At 46.9% G+C, this 25498-nt stretch overlaps 1 protein-coding gene across 4 annotated transcripts in view; it reads right to left on the bottom strand.

Annotated features, from left to right (window-relative positions):
- Positions 1-560: 560 nt before the first annotated feature.
- The window catches only part of Tat (Tyrosine aminotransferase), a 55259-nt gene continuing 30321 nt past the window's right edge, over positions 561-25498 (bottom strand). For 2 of the 4 annotated variants that reach the window (XM_089579968.1, XM_089579965.1), the window contains exons 2-12: positions 18829-19087; positions 15691-15758; positions 10773-10931; positions 8854-9045; positions 7941-8023; positions 3494-3563; positions 2885-2944; positions 2166-2234; positions 1972-2055; positions 1774-1872; positions 561-975 (exon numbers count right to left, since the gene is read on the bottom strand). In XM_089579968.1, coding sequence (XP_089436094.1) covers positions 790-975; positions 1774-1872; positions 1972-2055; positions 2166-2234; positions 2885-2944; positions 3494-3563; positions 7941-8023; positions 8854-9045; positions 10773-10931; positions 15691-15758; positions 18829-19066 — 1308 coding nt within the window. In that variant the 5' untranslated portion in view covers positions 19067-19087 and the 3' untranslated portion in view covers positions 561-789. Of the gene's footprint in view, positions 976-1773; positions 1873-1971; positions 2056-2165; positions 2235-2884; positions 2945-3493; positions 3564-7940; positions 8024-8853; positions 9046-10772; positions 10932-15690; positions 15759-18828; positions 19088-25305 lie in introns of all 4 variants that reach the window. The other 2 variants (XM_089579966.1, XM_089579967.1) reach the window with 2 other exon arrangements.

Raw genomic sequence — 25498 nt, 5'->3', positions numbered from 1 at the left:
AATATTTCGTAGATTGTGCGCTGATGACCTTCATTACAAAATTATCAAAGGTATTATCGTCTGATAAGTCACTAATTCACTGGATGCATTCATGAGCATTTCTATACCGAAGTCCTTTTTCAACAGCACCTTCAGGCAGAAGAAGCGCTTTTGTCTTCATTGTCTTGAGGGGCTAAATACTTAGCAAGAAATCAGCGCGAACACTACAACGCGAAGGCAATGACTGCTACGTCGAAGCTTTAAAAGCGAGCCACAGTGCAAATCCTTCCCTGTTTGAATGCAAAGAAGCCTGGGAAATAAGCCTGAATGTGAAGTAAGGTGTGCAGAAATCTGAACTCTACGATTTAAAATACCGAGCACCTATCCTTACCTTTCAGGAAAACGCGGACGTCCATACGCAATCCGTCCAGACATTCAAACGTAATCATCCCACTTTAATTCACCTGGCAGTCTTTCCAGCGTTTCAAAAGAACCTGCTTTTTTGTTTGTTGGTTTGTCTCTCCTCTTTGAAGGCGCACGCAGTCGGTCCGAGTGTTTCGTGTTTAGGACAACTTCTTGGCTTTGTTCAAACGTAAAATTTATTAGTTCTTAAAAACAGATTTGTATTCGTTACAGATAAGTGTCGCAGTTTCCCTTTTGTGCTCAGGTTCGTCTGGAGACACTTGTCAAAGCTCCCTGTGTTATATACATAAATGCGCGCATTGATCCGGCTGGTGTGAACAGATGCCTCTTCCTGTGCGGCCGCAACAGATATGCACAACGTCGTCCACGAGTAGTTTTCGCTGTACATTATCCTCGGGCCTCCATGGCGATCGGCGCACCACCTATCACGAGGCTGCTTTCGCTTTGTTGCACAAGCCTGTTCTCATCAATGTAGTGGGCCTTGCAGAACGCCGCCATTCGGTCGATGGCTTCGAGCATCATTTCTTGCGGCACTGTCAGCACGATTCGAAAGTAGTTCGGATAGTGGAAACACTGGAAAGGAAAAAAAAAAAAGGAAATGACATTGTTCGCATTCAACTCTTCGTACTACTGATGACCGTCCCTTCGTTACATTAATTTCTGGTTCGTTTTCTGTGGCTTTAATCTTTTGTGAAGTGAATGGCGACAATCCCTCTGTTTGAAGAGAGGAGGGCCTAGTGGCATAGCGTCTCTGCAGGACTGTTTTCCTCATCGACTCTTAAAGCTTTTTTCTTCTGTTCTTCTGTTGATATACTAAACTGCACAGCAGTCATCGAGCCTGGCTTACGTGTGCTCCTGTTGTATGAGCCATCGCCTTACTTTTTTTTGTATATGTATATTTAAGCTAACGCTTCAAGCTTACGAAGGTCAATAACAGAAGCTCTTCCGACGAAGATTCTCCAGCACTGCTCGAGCATGCATGCATAGGTTTCATCCTTGGGATGAAACATTCTGATACACTGTAGCTCAAAACAAACTTGGTTCATGCTGTCGCGTCCTTCGGAGATAGCGTGGCAGCGAGGGCCCCCGTGGCCCCGCTGTGTCTAGGGTGTTACGTGAGGCGTACGATAGCGCGTAATGCCTGCGGCCGTCTGGAAGCAGTCTGGAGCGGGCGGCCTATCTGAACGACGCCACAGGCCGTCCATATTCGCCCGCCGAATGCCGCCGCCAGAAACTTGTTTCAGATCTCTTTCTACGTATTTATTTTATCTTTGTTTACGCATGCGGGGTCCGGCGCTTTCTAAAACCGGGGAGGGGGAGGGGTCGAGTGCCTGACCAGAATGGCACTACCGCATGCTCTCTCTCACGTACCCTGCCTGGCAGGCAGAAAACGGACTCCTCGGCGAAGAGGGCCTTGACGAACTCTGCGTCGCTGTCGAACTCGGGGAATTTGTTGATCTCGAGGCCAACCTGCAGTCACAGAGGAAGGGAGCTCTCGTCAAAATCGCACTAAGCGAAGCCCGCTCCCCCCTTTTTCCATCCTTCTTCTCTCCCGGTGTTGCCACTCACCATGAGATACATAGCGCCCTGGGGCATTATTGGCCGCATGCCTGGAATCGTCGATAAGGCTTTGTACGCAATCTCCGCGTTTTTCTACGAGGAATAAAACAAAAACCGGAGCGAGCGCAAGGCAATGTGAAAAAAAAACGCAAATGTGACGTAACAGCGCTTCAAGCCGGTCAGGCGTTGTATTGCTTCCTTACCTGCACCACTGAAACAGTCTCGTCGTAAAATTTCTGGGGCGTGTTCTTTAGTATCGAAGGCAACGCTCCCTGAAATAAAAGACATTGGGGGTGTCAGGCACGCGCCACACATCAGTAATATCGTTTCAATTTTGTAATGAGTGGGGCCCTTCAATTTGGGGCAAAATACAATTTTTCCTCATTTTCTCACTTTTCTACAAAGTAACCTAAATTTACAACTCTTCTTAACGTACTTCCTGTTGGCGTATTTGTATGAACTGCTTCCATGCGCTAATAGCGCACCACCCTAACGCTAATCTATATGCCGAATGCCAGATGTGACCTTTCGCTGAATACGTGCAAGACCACGTAGACACTACGTGGAAACGGAAATGCTGCGAAGAAGGATAAATACGCGAGGAAAAAATTGCAGGAGATAACAAAAAGCGAAATTTCATCCAGCCAGTATATCTTTCATGCAATAACCATATATTTGATAGCTTGGATGTGAATGTACAGCGTCATGTACAAAAGAAATGAGCGCTCAAAGATGTCTTTTTTCATTGCTCAGGATAACAAGAAATAATACGATTTGTGGAATGGTTTCTAGACAAACTTAACTTGTGCCCGAATTTCAATTGAAATTATGGAGGGCCAGTTTTTGCCCCAAGCTCTTCTGAAAAAAAAATTAATAAAAAAAACCGAAAACGGAGGGCTCTGCGCAAGTAGCATGATCGTACCTGAATCAGGGCATTGCCTCCCATTATTTTCTGACTCAAAGACTGCAGTCCTTGCTTTACCTGCAAGCCGAAAAAGAGTAAGGAACAGACACATATTATAGGGGCGCACTGTTGAATGCCACGCATTTGTACCCGCATGCCAACCTCATGCGGTATTGAAGTCTTTAAAGGACCTATGATTCGGAGTTTTTAAGGTGCAGAACGCGCCTAACTAATGGGCTGCGTGCGCAAGCGCCCGACACCAGCTGACAAGACGCAGAAGCAACTGTTTGTCTCTTTTCTTTACACAGCTAGGTATAGTTCGCCTTCACGACGCTCGTGAGGAATGTTAGCAGTGTGTAACTGCGCCCCTAAACTTCCTGCTGTTAGAGAGCGCGTATACCGACAGCCGAATGCACGCGTTTAACAGTGGAATGGAGCTACATGTTTAGTAAAGAGAAAGTAGTCGAAAGCCCAACCTTGCTCTTCGTTTTCTGAGCGGCAGGGCGGGCAAAGATCGGTGAGCAACTCACCAAACAGTGGCGTCAACGCAAAAAGTTGCTATCATGGCACCTGTAACAATGTGGTTCTGAAAGAAAAAGCGCCCTTGTGAGGGGCACACAGGCTCACCCCGCGCGCGAAGACGTCGTGCCTATCATGGATTACGATCCAACCTGTTCGCCAGCCCGGAACGAGGAATCTGCACGCAGAGAGAGAGACAATATCCTTAATTTCTTCTACACGCACACACTCAGTGCTTTAAGTCAGGGGGGTCTCAGATCCCCCAACAGTATAGACAAAAGATCTGAGACCTCCCGCGCTAGAATGTAGGGACTGCGTGAACCCGCAGCAGGCAACCATTTCTTATTAACGCGAAAACATTATATGCCCCATTAGCACAAATGCCGGTGTCCGCCATCCATGGCAAGAAATTCCGCCGCCGTCTAGGACACGAAATTCAGATGATGCAGTACGCCGCTGTACGATGTCACGACACACGTAAGCGAACATGTATGATAAAACTTTACGTATTATAACCTATGAAAGTCTTGACTCGTAGTCATAGTCATGACTAATGACTCATAGTCATTCTGCAACATATCATGACTCAGCACTTTACAAGTAACGTCATGTAAGGTGTATAGAGTTTGAAAAAGTATGGGTAGTCATGAGTCGTAATTATTCTGCAAAGTAGTATGTATGATTCCACTTTACATGTAACGTAATGTAAGGTGTATAGAGTTTGTACAAACATATTATGCATAGCCATGCCTCGTAATCATAGTCATGACTCAGTCATTCTGCAATGCAGCGTGACTCAGCACTTTAATGCTTTCGCATTCTCACACGTAAGCACTCTTAAGTGTCTGCCGAATTTTCTTCTCGTCAATGGTGGTCGAAACGTTTCTTCTCTATCGTTACGAAAATTTCGCCGTGATTTTTAGTAAGAATCATTGACATGTTTCCTAAACCTGACACGAAGAAAAGTAAAAGGTCGGCAGCACTACGCAAAGGCTGGAAGAAAAAGCGACACCCGTGGCCTCACACCGCGAGTCAGTCTCAACTCCAAGGCTGCCCAATAACAGCGGGAAGCACAGTGCAGTCTCCTCCCCGGCAACCTTCCCGAGTAAATAAAGGTTCCTGCCTCCCCAAACCAAAACTGCTATAAGCCGTTTAGAATCTTTTTCTTTCTTTCTTTCTTTCTTTCTTTCTTTCTTTCTTTCTTTCTTTCTTTCTTTCTTTCTTTCTTTCTTTCTTTCTTTCTTTCTTTCTTTCTTTCTTTCTTTCTTTCTTTCTTTCCTTCTCTCTTTCTTTCTTTCTTTCTTTCTTTCCTTCTTTCCTTCAGAGATGTTTCTGGTCATCATTATTTTTGTTGATCTTCATTCTGTATGTACGCAGTTCTTTGTACACTATAACTGCACCATATTATCTACAACAATGTGTAAAATAGGCTGCGAGCCCCTTTCTCTCCCTCCCTATTTATTTTCCTCCCCACCTGTGCTCGAATCACTAGAGATCCCTCCTTCGGCGGAATGAGTCTTTGAGCACTGCACACGCTAGACAACTTGGCGACTTGTAGACTACTGCTGCGCCCTGTACTTGGTATAATCTATGGACCAGGCTAAAATTTTGCCGGTTGCGACACTTTTTTTTGTTTTGTTCGAGAGAGCCTCTACAAGCTAAAACATGAGCTGTCAAAATGGTAGCATTGGCGCTTGACGACAAAATAGAACTGCCCTTCTTAAATGATAGCTGCTGCGTAGTGGGACTGCCTCAATTTACTGCTTGCAACAATAGCCCACTGATGGCTCCTCGCATCTCTCTCCGGTCCGCTATACCACGTCCCTACACAACGCACGACACACGCATGTGCAACCGAACCGAAGGCGAAATACATAAACGTCTTTGTGCTGCGCGAAGTCAGTGCACGTTAAAGAACCTCAGGTGGTCGAAATTAATACGGAGCCCTCCACTACGGCGTCTCACATACACCATGAGCACGTTTGGGAGGTTAAACCCACATACCATACCATACCATACCATACCATACCATACCATACCATACCATACCATACCATACCATACCATACCATACCATACCATACCATACCATACCATACCGTACCATATCACACCATACAAAAGTGTTGCAGATAGATTCCGCAACAAATCAGTACTTTTGCTCATTGCACGTCGCCCTATTTTAGTTGGAGCCATAGCGGTTTGAATTCAAAGGTAAGGTCTTTCCTGAACGTGACTTTGGTCCAGGCCCTGATTGTTGTGGTGGCGAGAGATGCATTTTTTTCGTTTCCCTGGCCAAATGGTTTGCAGAGGACACAGGAGGACAAGGCAGGCTGTCAAAAGACATGACATCCTATTCTGTACTGTTTGAATTTGGGTCCATAACAAAAAGCTTGGCGTTTCAACGAACCGTGTCCTGGGTCATGCCAATCCGGCAAGATTGCGGTGTGTTTACTTTGTCTAGCACCGCACAGCTTTGTTGGAGATCGTTGATCCGTACTTTCTAAGAGGGCCTGAAATTTGGGTCAGTGTCCTGCAGCATGGCGCCTGCTGTAGTCTAGGCTTTGAATTTTTCAAAACTTATGCTCGTTGCTCTTGAGTCTTTCTGGATCAGGCATTGAAGGCACCAACAGTTTCGCCAGCACAGGTAGGTGCGTCGGCATTCTTCGTCAGAAAAAATAAAATGACGGACGATTTAGCGTGGTTAGGCCAAGTGAGAATTAAGAGAATTAGGCCAAGTGAGAATTAAGTGCGCTAGCACTTCGGTTTTCACTTCGCTTTCGGTTTCGCGTCGAGGCTCAGTTTTCAATTTCAAGCAGGCGTTGGACAAATATCACCAAATCGTAGAGTGGAAGCCTTCGTACTAGCGCACTGAAACCGGGGGGGGGGGGGGGGGGGGGGGCGGGACACGTAAACTCCGCCTTAAGGGTATGACGCGACAGCGTTAATGGTTTAATGCCCGTATGTACCGAATTGGTCATTCTTTTCATTGCATTTATCCATCTCTGGGAGTTCTCATACCACTCCTGGCGCAGTGGTGCAGCGGTTACTAAAGCGATGCGCCACTGCCCTGCGATGGCAGGTTCTACCACTGGTGGGGCTTGTGAGACACCGGTTGCTCTCACCGAGCAAGCTCTCCCGACTAATCATTAACTGAACTGCCACCTGCCACGGTGGGCAGTTTGCTCACAATCCGATGGGCAGGTTCTGAGGACGTCACAAGGTCGACCTCTTCAAGGCCACAGAGGGACTGCACAGACAGCGTCTAAGCAGCTGAGTGGAAGCTCTAGTGCTAGCGCACTGAAAACGCTCTACAGGATTGAGGCCATTGCTCAAGGGCGCAGCTCGACATCCTAGCTGTGCTGTCTAAGGGATCAGATTAGTCGTCTTTGTCTTAGCAGTCTCTGCTGCCTGTGCGCTCCTGATACTTTGAGGGTACTGGAGGCTTTAGGCGATGTGTATGAAATTCCATTCTTTTGGAGAAGTTCTTGAACGCTGAGTGAACTGTGGTTTGTTATCTGCGGCGACTGTTTCGGGAATGGCATTTCTTGAAAACGTTGATTTCGTTTTGAAAATGACAGTTTTTGGACAGTCATGGCGTTGTTGAAACGGTTCCATCTCAATATAGCTTGGATAGTGGTCTGTGATGAACATATAATTCTTTCCGTTGATGTATGAAACAGAAGCAAGGTTACTCTTTGCCATTGTCGGCAGAGAAAGGGTGTTGCCATAAGTGGTAAGCTTGGAAGTTCTATTTGTTGCATGCAGCTGGCGCATTCTCGACAGTATATCTGATGTAGTTTGGCATACGTACTGGCTGCCAGCAGAACTTGTATACTTCACAGTGCCTTATGTCCGTCATAGAGAGAGCTAAGTACGTATGATCTCGGCGAAGACGGTACCAGATCTGGCTGTCCTCTCGTAAGGATTCTGTTGTGAACGTTCGCCCATTCCGGAACTGCCGTTCTGATGCACACCTGGGAAACCTATGACTTGTTCTCGTCCTACGCTATTTGTAAAACCTCTTAGGTCTTTGCAGTCTTGGTCTTGTGCTTCTGCTAGACGTTGCACGCTTATATCTCTGGGACGCGGATATGACGGCAAGAGCAAGGGGTCGCTTTGCATCTGCAATGTCAGGCCCCAAGTTCGGCGGCGCAAAATGGACGACGAGGAGGGCGTTGTTTTCTCTGTGTAGACAACAGCCAGGTAGCATATCGAATCTTTCTCGACAACCAGCCAGCGCAGCATGGAATTTCCTTTAATTGCCTTCCTTTTTCTAATCGAAAAGCGTCCTTTCGACAGCCTTCATTGAGCCCATTGAGGCTACCCTTCCAGAAGCCGAAATATGAACGCCAGTCCACTCAAGGAGATCTCGGAACAGACGTATCTTCAGAAATAAAGATTGTGCACTGTGCATTTCTACGTTTCTACATAACAGGGAAAGCTCGCGATGTTCCGTATAGAAAGTCGACCGCATCACATAAGCTTAGTTGTATGCTCGTTCATTGCACGACACACCACAGCCAAACTCATTACTAAACAGCTACTGCATCACCTCTTTGTCAGCCCGCTGCAAGAGAGAATTGGTACGTCTTCAGAGAGAGACCCCATGGGATGGTATTCTTGTCCTTGGAAAACCTGAGGAAAGAAAAAACACACATGACTCAGCAAAGTGTCATTCAAACTGTAAATATGTGAAACACTGTTTGGCAAGAATATGTTATCACACAAAACTTAAACAGGCGTGCTCAGTATGGCCCGCAATGCGCCAGCGGTGACCGTGCGATCGCTTGAGTTTCGTAGACACTGAATGTGCTGTGATAAAAGCCGACACCGCCGGGCTCGCATCGCATCGCGAAAAGAGCTGGAACCGCATCTTGCGCGTTAGACGTCACTGAGAGCCACATTTGCGTCTCAGTAATCTTCGTAGCGACGATAAAGACAACGAAGTATTCAAAACTCTTTGTTCGTCTTTTTCATGATTAAAACGAGATAAAAGGAAGACATCAATGGGTATACAGGACAGCCTGCCCTTGCATTCGGAAAAGTGGACCGTAGATTGGGAGGTGACAAAGAGCGAAATCTAAGGTTTGGCGAAATCACGTCTGGTCGGGTAGCAAGTTCATTTCAACAAAAAAGGGAGATGCCGATCAATGGTTTGGGTCAAAAGAAAGTTTCGGCTTCCATACGGAAGCCTTGGTCACTGAACACTGCTTGAGAAGCGATGCTTAAGTTTCGATAATCGTTCGGGGTATCTTGCATACTGAGGATGACAGAGGATGAAGTGAAGGGAAAAGGTCAACAGCTGAAGAAAAATGTGAAGGATAACAAGTTTGCAAATATATGATAGGATGCGAAATGATTGATTTGACGAAACTCAGTAAAGCATGCTGAGAAGCCGGAACAAAATTTACGTATATGTTCCTACGTGCAAGATCAATAGCGAACTATGCCATGTATATACTCACAAAGTGTTCGTATATCTCGTCGGCGATGATGGGCACGTAGTTGCGAGCGGCCACGGCCAGGATGTCCTTGAGGTGTTCTTTGGAGTACACGCTGCCGCACGGGTTGCTCGGGTTGTTGACGATAATCGCCGCTGTGTTCGCGTCGATCTGGGACTCGAGGTTCACGAGGTCTACCGCCCAGCCTCGTTCGGGCTGCGAAGGGCGCACGACGTCAACTCGCGGAGGCCGAGGCCGGCACTGGAGCCAGTGTTCGGCCCAGTTGAGATTGCATGCGTACCAGTATCAGCCCACAGAAAGATGCGGCAAACGGGGCTCAACCGGTGCAAGTGCGGTGCGCCTGACACCCTTGTTGCTTTACAAATGTACTGTGCCCACTTTGTAGACCAACCTTCCCAATCGTGTGCATGCACTAAAATAAGCACACATCGTGTTGTGGCAGAGTGAAGCGACACAATGCTGACACACAAAGTCAAATGACGATTACAGCCGTGGTAATGCGGACGGTCAGCGCGCTAGTCCGCATTGTGCTTTTACAAATGTTGCATTTGTTTTTGACGCTGCTGTCACGCACAAGTGGGTGAACATTGTTTCTGCACAACAAGTGCTTCGTGGTGTAAGCACCTTGTGCAGCCGTTGGCAGGCAGCGTCCCTAGAGCGTCCCTAGGTTAATGGCTCTGGCCTTCCGCATCCGTGCAGCGTTCACAGCCCGACGCTCCGCCGCGGCTGCATACATCGCCATCCAGCAACGCGACTGCTGCTCCCTGTCGCCTATCGGCGCTGGCGGCTTTATCATAACCGTGGGGCTGCTACTGCGCAAGATTCGGCGCCATTCAGTGATTGCAGATTTTTTTCGCGAGCTGCCTTTCAAGGCATTTGGCGGCGTCTTTCTTCGACCCTGCGCTCCACGACGAATTTAGCGCGAATCTCGGGCTATGTGCGCAAGTTTGTCACGTGATCGCGGACCATATTGTCTCGATGCCGATGCCGCTGCTCGGCAAGGAGGCGGGAGAGCTTCTTTTTAACAGCTGGAGCTGTAAACGCACTCTCACTGGCAAACGCGGCTTCTTCGGGATTGTGTTCGCTCAAACTGGGGCGTGAAATCGGGAAAGAAAGAAGTGTGTATTATCTGCACTTCAATTGTTAGCCACACAGCGTTGCTGTATTACGCCTTGTGCAAATCTTGAACTGGACACAAGCGTCCAAGAGTCATACTTCGCTTGATACTAATAGTGAATTTCTTTGCACTATATTTTCTTTGTCACTGCTTTGTAAGCTTCGTATTAATTAGACGGCAGTATTTCCCTCAAGCACAAACTTTCCGTATTCGCACGAATGCGAGAAGCATGTGCCTGTGAGAAAAAAGAAAGCGAATCAAACCAACAGCGAGGGATTGCAGATGGTTGTAGAGGGTTGGATGTACTCTGCAATACACGTTTCTAGCGGTGCATATGACGAGGAAGCCCTGCAGAGGGAAATGCTCAGGCTGTAACAATATAAGCGTGTGCGACATCTACGTAAAGCAACTGCTAGATTTGTGCCGTTGTAAGCTCTACGATTTTGCTATTGGGAATGCATGTAACGTGACAGAAAAGACGAATGACAGCAGATGAACGGGACAAGCGCTTATCCCGTTCATCTGCTGTCACTGGTCTTTTCTGTCGCGCTACATGCATTCCAATAGCAAAATGAGCCAACTGGCCCAGCTTAAAGTATTACTGAAGCTCTATGATATTCTTTAGCTTCATGTTCAAGACGTGGCAGACCTACTTTTTCATTTAAAAAGGGGGGGGGGGGGGGGGGGGGTTTAAAGAAAAGACCTTCTCACGCATAGCATTTTACTTTCTTTTTACGCTGACCAGTCAAACCAAGTATGGATACTTGCATAGAAAGCCATGTTCTCTGGTTGCGGTGATACTTACAAGTAAATTGTAAAACTTGACCTTGATGCCTACGGACTCGGCGTGCGTCTTGTAGACGGAGAAACCCGGCCTTGGTATCAGGATGTTCTGTCCGCTGTTTGCGAGGGCTGTAACGCACATCTCCAATGCTTGTGAACAGCCGCATGTCAGGATGACGTCCTGCACAACGCACCGTCAGCTTTAAGGATTGCGAGGCTGATTTTGGCCTTCGTGTCCGCATAAAGCTGTGAACACTGCTGGGTTCGAGGATGTTTTGTATCCGTGCCTCAAATGACCTAGAGAATAGCGCAAGGGTTGTTAGCTTAACTGTCACCGGTGCAAAGCAGAGAAATGAGTGTTGTGCGAGCCAGCATATACACTCATAATTTGGTGCTCCGTTTCCTATACCCTACCTCAGACTCCTGATCAGTCCACTGGCTAATATGCGGAAGCCACGGCGACCCTCAAATTCGTGGCTTGTACAGGTTGTGTAACGCACACTTCATCGATGTTATTTATTTGAAGGACTGGACCTGTAATCAGTATTAGCTCATGGAGAGTAACAATGGCTATGGTCAGTTTTAAAACTCTTATAGCGAAACATACAATGAATGATCGCAAGAGTGCGATTGCTTAGAACATCTGTTTGTTTCTCTATTATTTGAACTAGTTCAGATCGTTTTGAGTTGAGCGCTTCGTGCTCAGTTTGCGCGAATATTGTCAGAGGGGGTAAGTAAACTTGGCATGGCGTGGAACGTTCAACGGTGCTCGAAATCCGCCGAGCAGATCGGAGAGCCAAAAAGCCAAACGCCACCATCTTGTGTGCAGAAAAATGGCAGGTGCAAGTGGGCTGGATGAATATTAAAGCGAGAAAGCGTCCCATAAATTGATTGTGAAGTCAGTTAAGCCACGCAGCTTTATGGATGTATAGCCGTATAGAGATGACCGGGCACCTGGGCACGCTTTCGTTAGCTGTTCAGTCGCGAATACAGGCGCAGCACTATGGGGCCGCTGAGTGTGCGGTGAAAGTGCTACGGAGGAAGGCGGTTTAGATCTCATACTGCGTGCGCCAAGCGGCTGATATCTTTATCGTGCCAGGCCGAGAGCGCGGGCCATCCGTGCGATGCGTGTTAAATGCGTGTCGGCAGCCAGCGCCGTGCTCAGATATGACACGCGTTATTTAGGCGGCGACGTCGCGTAACATGAGTAACTGGCTCATTGTCAAGGCCACTCGGCATTGCGCTGGCGGGAAAATTGCCGATAATCGCGGAGTGAGCGTTTTTTGGTCGTTTGCGCCTCTTATTTTCCTCATAGCAGACATTGCCGCTTACTGGAGGCGCTTTAATTTTCGCGCACCATGCCAAATGGGGAGAAGAAAAACGAACACTTCAACCCGGTTTTCCGTGTGTTATTGACGTACTCAAATAATATTTGAAAATGATCTCGCTTATCCCTTCTGGACATATATGCAGCTCCTCCATCCATTGATGGTGGATAAGCGACCGTGAAGTTTGCTTCGCAGTGCAATTTGTGTTTCTCTGACTTCATTGACAGCTTTTCAGAGGTTTATTCAGGTGAATTGTCTTCGCCAATGCAGCGGGATTGGGGCAGTTGTCGGGGGCACTATACACAGATAGCCTTCCTTCACTGCTGGCTTGTTTATAGTCGTTCCTCGTGCGGAGATCGCATTTGTTAATACGCTTACACTAAGGCCGGTTCTGGGAAAGCAATAGTCGTCTACACCTCTTGAGCGCAGCCATATACGGTTGCACATGTGAACTACACAACATTCTGTGGGCGTTCTTATTCTTATCTTTAAAAATATGTAACAGGTTTCAGAGTTCCGCAGTCTTCTACATCCCATCGTAACCGGGGCTTGGCATCGCTAAACATGCGTTTAGAGTTACTGGGAGACAGGTGTGCTATACGCTTATACAATCAACAGTGGTAATCGAGCGGTGCCTAATTTTGGCAAAACGTGAGTTAACAATTAGGTGGGCACAACATAATCGTCGCCGTTCGTATAGAGTTGTTAGTTTTCTGGGCTTCAAAAAACTAATGACAAAAATTTTCCTCTACTCGCTGGAGACATCACAGCGAAGTTTCGCTCCACAGTGAACTAAATCTGCTGTTATGCGAGCGTCTCCGGAATTGTCACCGAATGGGCCGCAGTTTTCGATGTTACATTTTAAGGAGACACTGAAGACACCTCCATCCAATTTTTGTTCTCGGCACAAAAAAAAATGATTCTGTGGCTCTTTCTGACTATGATGATGTTTGCCCGGCAGCGAACGATCAATTTGCTGTTGAGAAAACTGAATTAAAAATGTCAGTCGATTTGGGTAATTAGGCCAAATGCGGATACGTGCGCTAGCATGATGTGTTTCGGTGCTGCGCAACTCTGCTAGCTTAAGGTGGTTGTTGGTGTGTGCACGGGTTCTTTCCTGCAAAAGCTAAAGGTGGACATAGCAACACCTGCCATAGCACCTGCCTTGTGCCAGTGCGCCGCTACTAGCCTACCCACCGGCACCACATTGGCAAGTAAGCCACCCGTTGGGAGGTGCGCAGTGGAACAAGGCAGGTGCTATGACAGGTATTGCTATGTGACTTTGGTTGCTTGGGTTGGATAGCGACCCAGGTTACTCTTTCCGAGCAGCCTCTCACGATTGAATATGCTGTCGCCTGACACGGTGGTGGCCAGGTGAGCAGCCTGCCACAAAACCAGCTTCAGACAGACAGACAAGCAGACAGACAAACACACAACACCCAAATGCGGGGAATGACCCCTATAAGTGCTAGCCCACTAAAAGTTTTCCCGCCACTCGATTCAAAATCGTGACGGCTAGACCGGAAAGGATTCCATGATCACTGTTTCGAAATGAATGGCGGTGCTTCCCAGCCTCAGAGATTGGCGGTATTGTCTTAACGTCATTGCATTTTGCTCGCGAAAAGGGCTGGCGGTGATGAAACCTGAAATTCTTTTTTTTTTACCTTTTCTATCTTCTGAAAGCTCTCGATTCAAGCCAGTATCAATTTGTGCTCAGTGTCCCTCTAATATTTTAATGCTTTAAGACAGCACCACAATCTGAAAACCACCGCTGTTCAAGGTTTCCATTTAGTCACGTTTAGACGTTTAGGCCTGTTTAGGATGATACCTCGTGGTATTTAACTTTACTGCGAGGTTTTCTTTTTGTCGCTCATTTGAGCAGCTTAATGTATGCGCTCGCGGCTGGCACGTGGCATGGTGTCATCACGTGCTGCGCTTGCGGTAGATTTCCTATAGAGTGAATGTTGGGCAACGTTAGCGCTCCTTTCACGCGAGCACCTGCAGTGAAGAAACTCAATGAACACCTGCGTAAGGCTTCTCTATCAGCTTTCATGCTTGTCGCTCTACCCCCCCCCCCCCCCCCCCCCCCCCCCTCACGTGTTTTCGAGGGCGATCTCTCGCCTTGAAGCGCGAAGTTAATTGCTGCTGCAGATACATGTATCATCGACGTCGCACTCTTCACTTGCTAATCGAGAAAGTTTCAAGGCAGTCTGTATGTTTTGCATCGTATCAGATGTGTAGGCTGGCTCTCAAATCATGGCGGGCGCTAATCGATGGCGTCGCCAAAGCGCTCGCTATTTAACTTCGAGCCATCTTTCGATGCTACAGGCAGCGCCCAGAGGCATGAAGGGGGCAATTAAGCAGCCATTTCACAATCATTTCCTTTTCTCAGAGATGTTGCTTTTGCCACATGTATTTGGCCAGATGTTCTGGATGCTTGTCATCAAGGTCACTATGGAACGAAATTAAGATAATTATTGACAGAATTTTATTGCCATCTGCAACAGCGTCGGGAAATGAGGCTAGTATTGTGTAATGAATAAAATAAAATCTTCCAGAGCAAGATGCGTCGCTCTCAGACATCGTATTATAAGATTGTAGCCTAGAGCGTTTAACAAATCAGCAGCTTGTGGCTTGCTACGACAATGTGAGTCTTTATGGTGGGTGGTAGGCAAGGAAGACTGGCGAGCGCGATTGTACTTTCTGCAGCACCGACAGGCTCTATAGTTTGTATTTCTATATTGCCACCCCGTTACTCAGTCGTGGCATTTTAGCAAGTGAACACTATTGACTATGTACCACTAGACCATTGCAGGTGTTTTCACCGAAGTTAAAAGTAGCACCTAGCTTTTAACGAGTGTGAATGCTGATCGCTGCCAAAGCTTGGTGTGTCCATGTGCTGTTTGCTGCGCTATTTTGTAGCAGTGACCATTTTTTGTCGCGGTGTTTCGAAACGTGCAGTCCTTCACGTGCTCTTTTCATCTTGGCTCGGATCTCATGTTTTGCTTTCAACGTAGCCGCCACAGAACGTTGCCTAACTCGGTTTATTAGTTGCGCATAAAAAAAAAGTACTTCAGTTTCTTAGCGCAGGTGACGCAAACTCGCAGGCATCTGTACATCAAACGGATGTTGTTCTTCATGCACTATGAAACTATGTGTGACCTTTAAGAGAAAAACAATATTAAAAAGAAATACAAAGTGTTTAGTATGCGTTTCTATTGCACAAAAAGCGCATGACAGATCCTGCCAGCTGACATCAATTGTTGAAACTCGGCGGGTTTTCTGAACCATTTAGCCCGCAGCCGATTTTCGTTTTGGTTTGATGTCCTTGATGCTTTTAAAACTGATTGCTTTGGTGCGGCAAAAATTGATTTTGGTTAACGATAAGAGGAATATATTGCCATCCTCAACTCAAAAATATCCTAAAAGTCCACCGAAGCCGACATCTAAGTGCTCTGAAGTGCGCGTATAGCACACCCGCGTAAAGCATGGTGTACTGACAGAAACAAAGGAAACGCGCAATAAAACACGCTGCTCATTTTATCGCCTTTACTAGCAACAACCATAATGGTCGTGAATTCGTGTATTTGCTTTCGTTCTGTGAACGCTCACCTGTGGATTAACATTTAGTCCATGTGTGGATGAATATTCGGCAACAGCTTCCTTAGCTGCCAGGGTACCTGCAATCAAAAAGAAGTATCACGGCGTTAAAAGCGCTTCTAAAACGTGCAGACAACTACGCAGGTGATGCATTGCCTTTCTACAGAACATGAAGGAACATAAATGCTTGACACGGCGAAGGGACAAGCCACGCAAGGCTCGTCAAGAAGTCTACAAATTTTACTAGCCCATAGTAAACAACAGTGGAATACTTTTCGTGCGCTTATGATTTCTAGCTTCGTTGGTGAGTAAAAACAGCACAGCGCTGAAATCGAGCTAAGTCGCGCGTGAGATATATCTGACTGCAGCTAAGAATAAATAACAGAATTGTTCAGTATAGCCCGAGCAACTTTAATGGAAATGAAGAAAAGCGCTCTGTAAAAGTCGTGTGCCAGTCCAAATGAAACAGATGACCTAAACCATACGATGCCATGTGCCATCGCCTATGCAGCTGGATGCAGAAGCCTTTCGCAAGTACCCGCCGCGGTGGCTTAGTAGGAATGACAGCCGGCTGCTGAGTCCAAGGTCGCGTGATCGAATCCCGACCGAAGCGGCTGCATTTTTATGGAGACGAAATGGGCGAAATGCAAAAACGCCCGTGTGCTGTGCAATGTTAGTGCAGGTTAGAGAACCCCGGGTGGTCGAAATTAACACTGAGCCTTCCACTGTGGCGTCTATCGTAGTTAACGTGCAACCTTAGGAAGTGAAATCCACAAACCATACCATACCTTTCGCAAACAAAACGTGCATATCTCTCGTTATTTATATGTGAACTACACCTACAGGAAAAGCAAGCAAAAAGCACTAATCAGCAGTTTATTACGCCTGGCTGCATTTTGCCAGGAAATCTACCCATCTGAACGTCCCGCCTGTGCTGACGTCGTAATTTCAGGCGATGAAAAAGCAGGCGTCTTGATTACGCTTAGGAACTCTGAAAATCGTGATGGAGTATAACTAATAGCCGCATATAATCGCTTAAAACTTGCAGCCGATATAAACTGAGACAAAGCGAACGCGAGCAGCATCCGTTTGCCGTGAAGAAAGCCTTGGGTTCTGCGCATGCGCACGTGGGACACAATGTTCGGGTCGCCAAAGTAAATGGGTACGGCACTCTCCATCCTCTCTACTATATTTATTTCTCTTTGTCGTGGTGGTAGCGAATGCAACCGCCAGTTACATTATTTCATTTCTTGACCTTTTTTTTCGTATGTCTGTTTTAAAGGTCCGCTGCGATAGACTGCTTTCTATTTGTTGCACTCTTACCTGTTGTGTTCCAGAAGGTCTACACATCCGTCCATGTCCAACATTCTCGGAAAAAAATTTCGAAAGTTGGAAAATTATAAGCTACTGTTATGGAAATACTGAAGGTAATGTTTCATTCTTCTGATATTTAGCAAAATCCTTTGCTAGAAATTTCTTCTTTGTTTTTTGTTTCTTGACAACTGTATCATTGTATTCTCAATTGTTTCCTATATGTCTTTTCACAACGCTGTATTTTGTAGAATATTATTTATAGTGGGTTGTTATTCTTGTTTTGCTTGTCTGTTTGTTTTTGCCCTGCTAATCTATTTCATGCTCATTACATAATTGTTACTTATTTAAAATACCATTGTTATTACTGCTAATTGTACCTGTCTGTGATGCTGCTTGTTTTTTTAATCAAGTTAGTATTAATCTACCGGGGGTCCCGTGACAGTCGCTTGACTTTGGGACCCTCGCCTGTATACTGAATTTATGTAACCGATTTGTACACAATAAATTCCTATCTTATCTTAAAAAAAAGGATACTGAAGCAAAATCTGAAAATAGAACAAAAACGCTGAAAATAGACTCTCGGAGTGTGATTACACCGAAATCTTGTCGTCACTGCGCGTATTTTTCAGCGGATGGTTTTATTTTCGATGTTTCATGAGCGCGCGCCAAGCCCTGCCGGCCAGCGCGAGGTGAAGAGCGTGACGTCATGGCACCCTCCAGCGGCGACAAATATGGCGGCGCCCTTCGATGCATGAAACCTCGCTTCGGACTGGTTGCGTCGTTGTTACTGGCTTCTTCAGCGCGTTCACTGGCCATAAATGGGCTACCGGTCTTTCGCTTCGTCTTCTGTCGTCCATAAGAAAACTTACGAGTAATGAATTTGCTTTATTTTTTATTTAGAGTGACGATTCTGCCCCCTTTAGGCTAAGAGGGGTGTCGGTTTGTTGACAACAATGCTTCTCCTCCTAACCACCAGATGGCGCAACTTGTCTGAACATCGTCGCGCTTCTGTCTTAAAAGTGAGAATGTTAGAAATGGCGTAAGGTCCGCAAGAAGTAGCTGTATTTAGCGGACGTAAGCGTGCATACGGTTCTGGTATGTAGACAGCATCGATTAACATTTTGACATATCTGTGTACGCCGTGAGCAGACGACAGACATGGAAAAGCTGCAATGTTACTAGAAAGCCGCGAGTAGCGATGGCAATCGTGCTTCTGCGGGAACGGTGGGCGCGCGGGTGTAATGACGTCTAGTCGCAGCTTCCACAGGCGGCCGCCAGGTGCAACGATACGGCAATAAATCGCGAAAAAAAGCGTGTTATCCGCCTTTTTCGCTAAAATGCTTGTCATATTTATTAATTTTAGCAGTCAAGCTCTTGTTTCCATGCAAAAGAGCAGCTCCAAAAGTTTGGTTCAGTATCCCTTTCAATCGCATCGAATAGTTAGGACTGCCATAGAAAACCAATGGGGAACACTTTTGACGATAGCATAAACGTTTATACAAAAAAAAAAAGCAAGACTGCCGCCCGGTGACCTGCGGATGTATTGATTTTTATAGTGAAATCTTACATTATACGAAAAAAAAAATGCGTTCATAAATGGTTCCCCGCTCAAAAATGCTTCTGTCCAGAATTGTTGGGTATCTATACTTTGGGACCTCCTCGAGTAGCATTTTATTGTATTTGCATTTACTTTCTGCAATAACGATTGTGCCTAAACTTAAAATTTACATCTACCCTCACGTGGCATTTGAGCGAGACCATGTGGACAGCAAGCATACGAAAGCCAGCAGCCCGCTGCCTTGATAATGTGGAGGGAATCAGTGTTTTCGCGCTTACCTGTGCTGGGGATGTAGCCATGATTTTTCAGGCTCCGGAGGCTGGTCTCAATCGGTGCCAGTATTTCTTCGCATGGCACCAAGTTGCCGAACACGGTAGGGTCGCCTATGGAGAGCGAAATGAGTGTCTTCTCGGCGTTGGGAACGAGGCCCGCGTCCTCCACGAAGCCACGGATCGGGTTGTTGGTGCTGGTGGCGAACCGGGAAGGTGGGGCATTCCACGAATTCCTTACTCTCATCCCTACCTTCTTGTTGCAGTTCTGCGAGACAGAGAGGGTCCCAACATGAGCTTGCGCAGAGTTTACACTGACGGGCCTTGTGACTGCCCGCGGGGCTCGTAATATATGTAAAATACGTAACACTGTAGCGGGTCTCGTATTAATGGGGTACGACTGTATTCAGGGTGTTTCACCTAAGACTTTACACAATTTTTGAAAATCTTTTTTTTTTTAGTTAGAAGAGCGCTTTTTTCGGCATAGCCCTGTCAGCGGTGTAGTACATCAGAATACAGCTAAGACGTTCTAACTATCAGGATGGTTAACTAATATTGCATAGTTAAATTTTTAACTATTACTGTTAGGTTCCTTAATTACTGACAAACGTGTAGCCCACCGTAAGTGACACTGATATAAGTCTTTTTTCTTTGGGGGAGAAATTCTAGAGGCCCGTGTACTGTGCGATGTCAGTGCACGTTAAAGAACCCAAGGTGGTCGAAATTTCCGGAGCCCTCCACTACGGCGTCTCTCATAGCCTTAGTCGCTTTGGGACGTTAAACCCCATAAACCAACCAACCTTTAGGATTTTGAATATGTATTACGCTAGGCTCTGTGGCCCTACAAATTTTGGATATTTCGACGGTTACGCGCACTGGAGAGGTTGCTTTGCCTGCATGCTTCTCGAAAAGACATGTATTCTGGTGCGATGTAGCCAAAATTTGTTAGGCCACAGCGCCGAGGGAAACGGCGTTTTCGAAATTCTAGAAGCTGATATGGATATTAATAACGGCGGGCTACACGCCTCTTAATAATAAAGGAGCCTAACAGTAATAGTTAAAAATTTAACGATTCATTATTAGTTAACCAGCCTGCTATTTAGCACGTCTTAAGTGCACTCTGATGTACTACATCGCTGACAATGCTATCCCGGAAAAAGCGCTCTTCTAACTCAAGAGTCCTATTTTTAAACATTGTGTAAGGTCTTAGGTGAAACACCCTGTATATAATAGACAAGCGCGCACCCACACATTGCGATAAAAACCGCCACAGCATACCCTGTCGCGCACAAACTGTCAGAGGCTCATCTGCCACCAGCAGCGCGAGGGGCTGCGAAAAGGGTTTTTTCTGATATATCCATTTTTGTCCGCAGCACAACGCGTTGCAGCATGGAAGGTCAGCCTCTGACAGCTTGTGCGCGACAGGGTATGCTGTGGCAGCTTTCATGGCAGCGGTATTCAACGACACAGCTGCAAGGCATTTGAAGCAGCAGTACGGACTCAGTCTGACTGTGAATGCCAGAGGTGGGAATTCGACCTCAAAAGTCCGCGATCTCATCCCAACCTCAAATAAAATCTTGTGACTTCACTAAACCTCAACCTCATCATTTGAAGTTGAGGTCACCTCAGGCGCACTCACCCCATTTTTCCACAGGCCACTAGCGACTTCACTCAACCTCATATTGTGAGGTATCTGTGACCTCAACTCATTTTGCGATTTGAAGTCGGGTGCACGACGTAAAAAAACAATCACCTAATTCACTTAAACCGCAATTAAAGATCCATCCGTCGAGAATCCTGAGAGATAGGCAATCCAAAATAATGACGGTACTGTTATAATGACTAGTTATAACAATACTTTCATTTCAGGCGATGTATAACTGTTCAGTATGTAATGTTCTGCATAATATGCCATTCAAAGTGCACACAGTAAGAAAAGCTGCTACTCTGGCATGAGAGCTTGGAGAGTTTATGATTTTGCGCGTGGAAGAACGTGCGTCTACCGCGGTTGCTTGGGGGCTCCGTGTGAGCTTCGGTGAGTCATGCGCAGCTGGCCCACTGTCATAACAGCTTGCGGACTGCGGCTTGCAGTGCGTAGCCTCCCCTGGCACATCGCTGGGTACTTCAGTAATTACGTGTTTCCGCGTAAATATCTGCGAGCATATCATATTTAATATTTGGCAATCTGCTCTGCGCGCACCTCGTATTGGACGTGCGCCGTTCCCATTCATGAACGGATCGACAACCAGCTAACACGGACCTTCTACCGCACGGACTGTAAATTGATGGGGTGGGGGATGCTATGCACGATACGCTTTTAAAGCCAGAGCTTTAAGGGTACCGTCAGCGGAAAATCCGGTAGCGTTGTAATTGTGAGCAAAAAATCCTAATTTGTCGAAAGGGTGGCTACGTCACATGCGGGGTGGCGGATTTGAAAACTGTTTCAAACATTAGAAAACTGGTCATTAGAGGGTCACAACATGACTGAAATGTCATTAGGAGATCTAAGTATATAAAGTTGATGAATTGTGCTGAGAAGCACACTGGGGTAATTAGTCAGGAATCGAACCCCTGGCCTTTAGGTTGCGAGTCAGCCGAGCTACCGGTAGCCCACGCAAGCACGTGGTCATACAACTTGCTTAAAGCGGAGTTATATACTACGTAAGTCACGTGGTGTTTCACATAATATGGAAATAGTGTCCGTCTCTGCGTGAGCAAGAGGAGCCGCTGCCGGGACCCTCTGAAAGTCAGCTCGCCAGCCTAACTCAAGCAATTCGAGAAAAAGACAGGAAAAAAAATGATGACGAAGTAATGAACAAAAATTGCGGACTAAAAACAAAAGAGAGTAAGTGCACGCGCCGTTAAGCTTCCAAGAAGGCCAGCGGGGAGTGTCTCGCAGTAGGCTCGGTCAGAAAGGAGATTACCGTGGAGCCGCCGAAACCTAAGAGCCGGTCGCGGCGTGCGGTATTGCGAAGGGGAGTAACCGAACACCAACCAGCTGTCAGTGCGCACTACGGCAGTGCGCTCGAACTCTGCTTCGTAAGGGGCGAGCATCACATCTAGGCGCGGCAGCTGCGAAAAAGCTCAACCTTGCAATCCGGCCTCGTCGAATGACGACCTCCCTCAACCTCAAACGCACGCGAGGTGTTGAGGTCTGATCCACTAATCTCACTCAAAAAATTTTGAGCTGTAAGAGAGGTTCATGTCGACCTCGTGAGGTCAAAACCGCATGAGGTAATGCACCTCATGCGGTAATGATGAGTGGCCATAAGGCATAAGGCTTTTTCCTCGTGGTACTTCCAAATAACACACCTCAACACCAGTATGGCGCAGTAATAGACTGACTACCGTATTGCTCGGTATATAGCTTGATCCACTATGTAAGTCACACTCGCTTGTACACTACGTCGGTGCGATGAAACTGCAGCCATTAATAAATCCACGTGTGTGTATTGTCTGGTGGGATATGCATAATTGAAAGAAATTCGTTCTTGTTTCCCTGCAAACCACCGAGACAGTCTTATCTCTCTTTGTCGTCGATTATTACCCCGCACAAATTTCGATCGAAAAGCTCAGCCGGCGCACTACAGGGCTAAATGCTACACAGTGCACACCACACACAGCGCACTTGCATTGCACGCTCACAAAAAGTGTGTAGCGCCCACTGACATTCCGCACTTGTAATAGCATCGCGGGAGTTGGAACTAATTCTAAAAGTTTACTTTTCACACATGCCAAATATGTGTTGTCCGCAAGAGGCACAAAGGCGGTAGATTCTGATCTGCTGTAGACTTCATGCAGCTATAGTTGCGGCTGAAACTGAACGCTGTGGTTCACTGACTTACCCGGCTAGGCCGGATGGTCTGTTGCAACATTCGCACGATTGTAACAATCTGATGCGACGAGAACCTCGCATAACCTTTGAAATCAGGTGCAGTCCGTAAAAATACGCAATCACCTTACAAACTATGCGTTGATAGCGCAAAAGAAGAAATGCTTCTATCACTTGCATCGTACTGTAGGTCGGGATGGCGAAAATTTGAAAAATAATCGCGAACTATACGCCAGAAAATACAGTAAGACGTAGGAATTCTGCCTTACGAACCCGCCCGCAAATACAAGGCAAAGTACAAATAAAATTCAAGCAAAGAAGAATAAAGACAGTCGCAGGTATAAGGCTTATTCGATTTTCTCGCTTTTCGGAGGCAGCGACTTTTGTAAAATTTTCACGAAAATACTAAGTTGAACAAACAGTTCGTTTTCTTGTGTTCGCCTATAATCCTTTAGTTTGCTAGCACAATAATGACCACCCCTCTGCCTCATAGCACCACTGCTTTTCAGTGTCAAACGTTGCGTCAGAATAAACCTCCATGTCTCATAGCGGTCTGTATATTATCACAAAAGTAATCTTTCTATTTGCTACCACAAGCGCCACATAGCAGCGCGAACACAAAACGGGAAGAAGAGGGAGAAGATAGTGCAGAGCGCTGAACTTCCAACTTTCCAAAAAGCTGGCATTTCAGCGCTCTTTACCTTCTTCTCCTTCTTCTTCCTGTGTTGTGTTCGCGCTGCTGATACATATGGATCGCAGCCAACTAGCCCCGCAGATGGTGTTGTTCGGAATAAGCCTCTATTGGCGCGAGAGAAAAATATAAATCGCTTGCACGGTAAAAAATGTCGACTGATAAGCAGTATCCATTCGACGGTTTACGATTCCGGCTTGGTCGAACAGCGCATAACCTGGTTATACCGATCACTACACTAATGAGACGCGAAACTAACGGATGCTCAGGTTTTCCGCGTATGATTGATGAGCCCGCTCCATACGCGCTTGCGTGCACAGCTTGCGTGCTGGTTTTTGTAGCGTAACCAGCCCGCATTTTTTTTCGTCCTGCGAAATCATTCGAGAGCTGTGCAGGGCTTTCTCTGACTCTCCTTCCGTAGACACACTAGTGATAGCAGTCATAAAACCCGTCCTCGAACGAACGATGGACCTGCGCAGACAGTCACCCCTACAAATATACGCAGACGTCATAAAAGCGCTGAAAAATCTCAGAGATTGGAAAGCGACCGAATAAATGCGCGAAACCTTCGACAGCTTGCGCCAGAAGCATAACATATGGGGAAATCTTGGACAGTTTGCGTTAGAAGCATAACACATGCACCTCATCTGGACCCAGAGTCATGTGGAAACCATTGGAAATGTGCTGGCGCACCAGTTTGACCGCGGAACATGCCAGGACAGGGTACAGCTAGGAAACCAAATCCACGGGGGCGTTTCATAAAGTCAATCTACAACGCACTCAAGACCAGCACCTGCTGCTGTACTGCACCACATCGCACACTCCCCTTACTATAGACAAGGATCCTCAAACAGGCTCAACTTAATACTATTATCATCCCATACCAGCGGTACATCGTAAAAGAGAAAATTTTCCCTCATTGTACCGAATGTCCTGAAATACTTGCCAACGCGGAACACACACACATAATATCGAAATGCACTTTCCTTCCCTACTCTATCCCCCTCTGGGAGGATTGGCTCACCAGCTGCAATCTGGGCAAATGTAGGTGCATTACGTCCTGCACTTTCAATCACTAGGCGACCCTTAGAGGGTTGTCATGCTGGCAAAGTTGGATCTCTTTCCTTGAAGCGCGTGTAGAGTAGTGATGTGCGAGTGCGTTTTCCGCCTTTGACGCCATGTTTACTGATAGTTGCACTATGCCATCGTTGCCTCCTATCTTCACACTCCCTCTTCTGTCATTCCTTTCCAGTAGTGTTAGTAGCAGACCATGGGCCTCTGTGAATCCGCACCACGCGGGCTGAGGCACACTATACTCAAGGCTGCTGTGAATCATACCCTGGTAGAAGGAAACAGGAGAAATTTCGGCAAAAGTAATTAATCGGCCAGCCTGCTTTCATGCAGTAATCGTGCAAGGGGTAAACGTTTTTGTTCACAATGGACAAATGGAAAGGCATACCGAGGGGAATTCGTTTTCGAGTTGAGGCTCAGCGCATCTGCGACTTCCTGCGTGTTGTTTACCCGACAATTCCAGCGCATATTTTCTACATTCGCGCAATTACTGGATAGCGGGTGCAGCAAGTCACATGTTGATGTGCAAAAGTCCTTAAGCTTGCTCACAAACACACCCACGCGCGCGCCCCCGCGTGTGTGAGTGTGTGCGTGCGTGCGCGTTTACAAGAGATTTTTATCGCAACCACAACGTATTCCCCTTACCGCTAATTGACGCACTTTGGAAAAGTCCCCACATGAGAGAAAACAAAGCAAACTCCCAGCTCCACACAGTTTCGAGCACACAAGTCAAAATGGAGCCATTTCGGATGGTCAACTTAAAAAGGTGGTCGTGAAGCTTCAGCTCCTGAGATTACTGCGTGCTTTCAGCATTCTTACGCATTCAGTAACTATAAGTGTCCGCATGGGTCCGGACGCGGCGTCAGCGCGCGCAGATTAAATGAAATCCAACCTGGAGACACGAGCACGGCACCGCAACGCTCGGAGCGTCGCGGATGTACGGCGTGTGGTAGGGCAGGCGCCTCTGCTTCGGCGCACGGGTCGCTGCGTCTTCAGCCGGTGCGTAGGGTGGCTGCTCGCGCTGGTCGCGCAGCGAGCTCAATGGCAGACGCGTCGGCTGACGCTGTCGGGTCAGGAGGAGGTGT

Source organism: Amblyomma mixtum, chromosome 3 (genome assembly GCF_055824585.1).
Source record: "Amblyomma mixtum isolate Tamu chromosome 3, ASM5582458v1, whole genome shotgun sequence".
NCBI lineage: Eukaryota > Metazoa > Arthropoda > Arachnida > Ixodida > Ixodidae > Amblyomma > Amblyomma mixtum.
The sequence above is the reverse complement of the archived record's forward strand: the minus strand, read 5'-3'. Positions and strand labels throughout refer to the sequence as shown.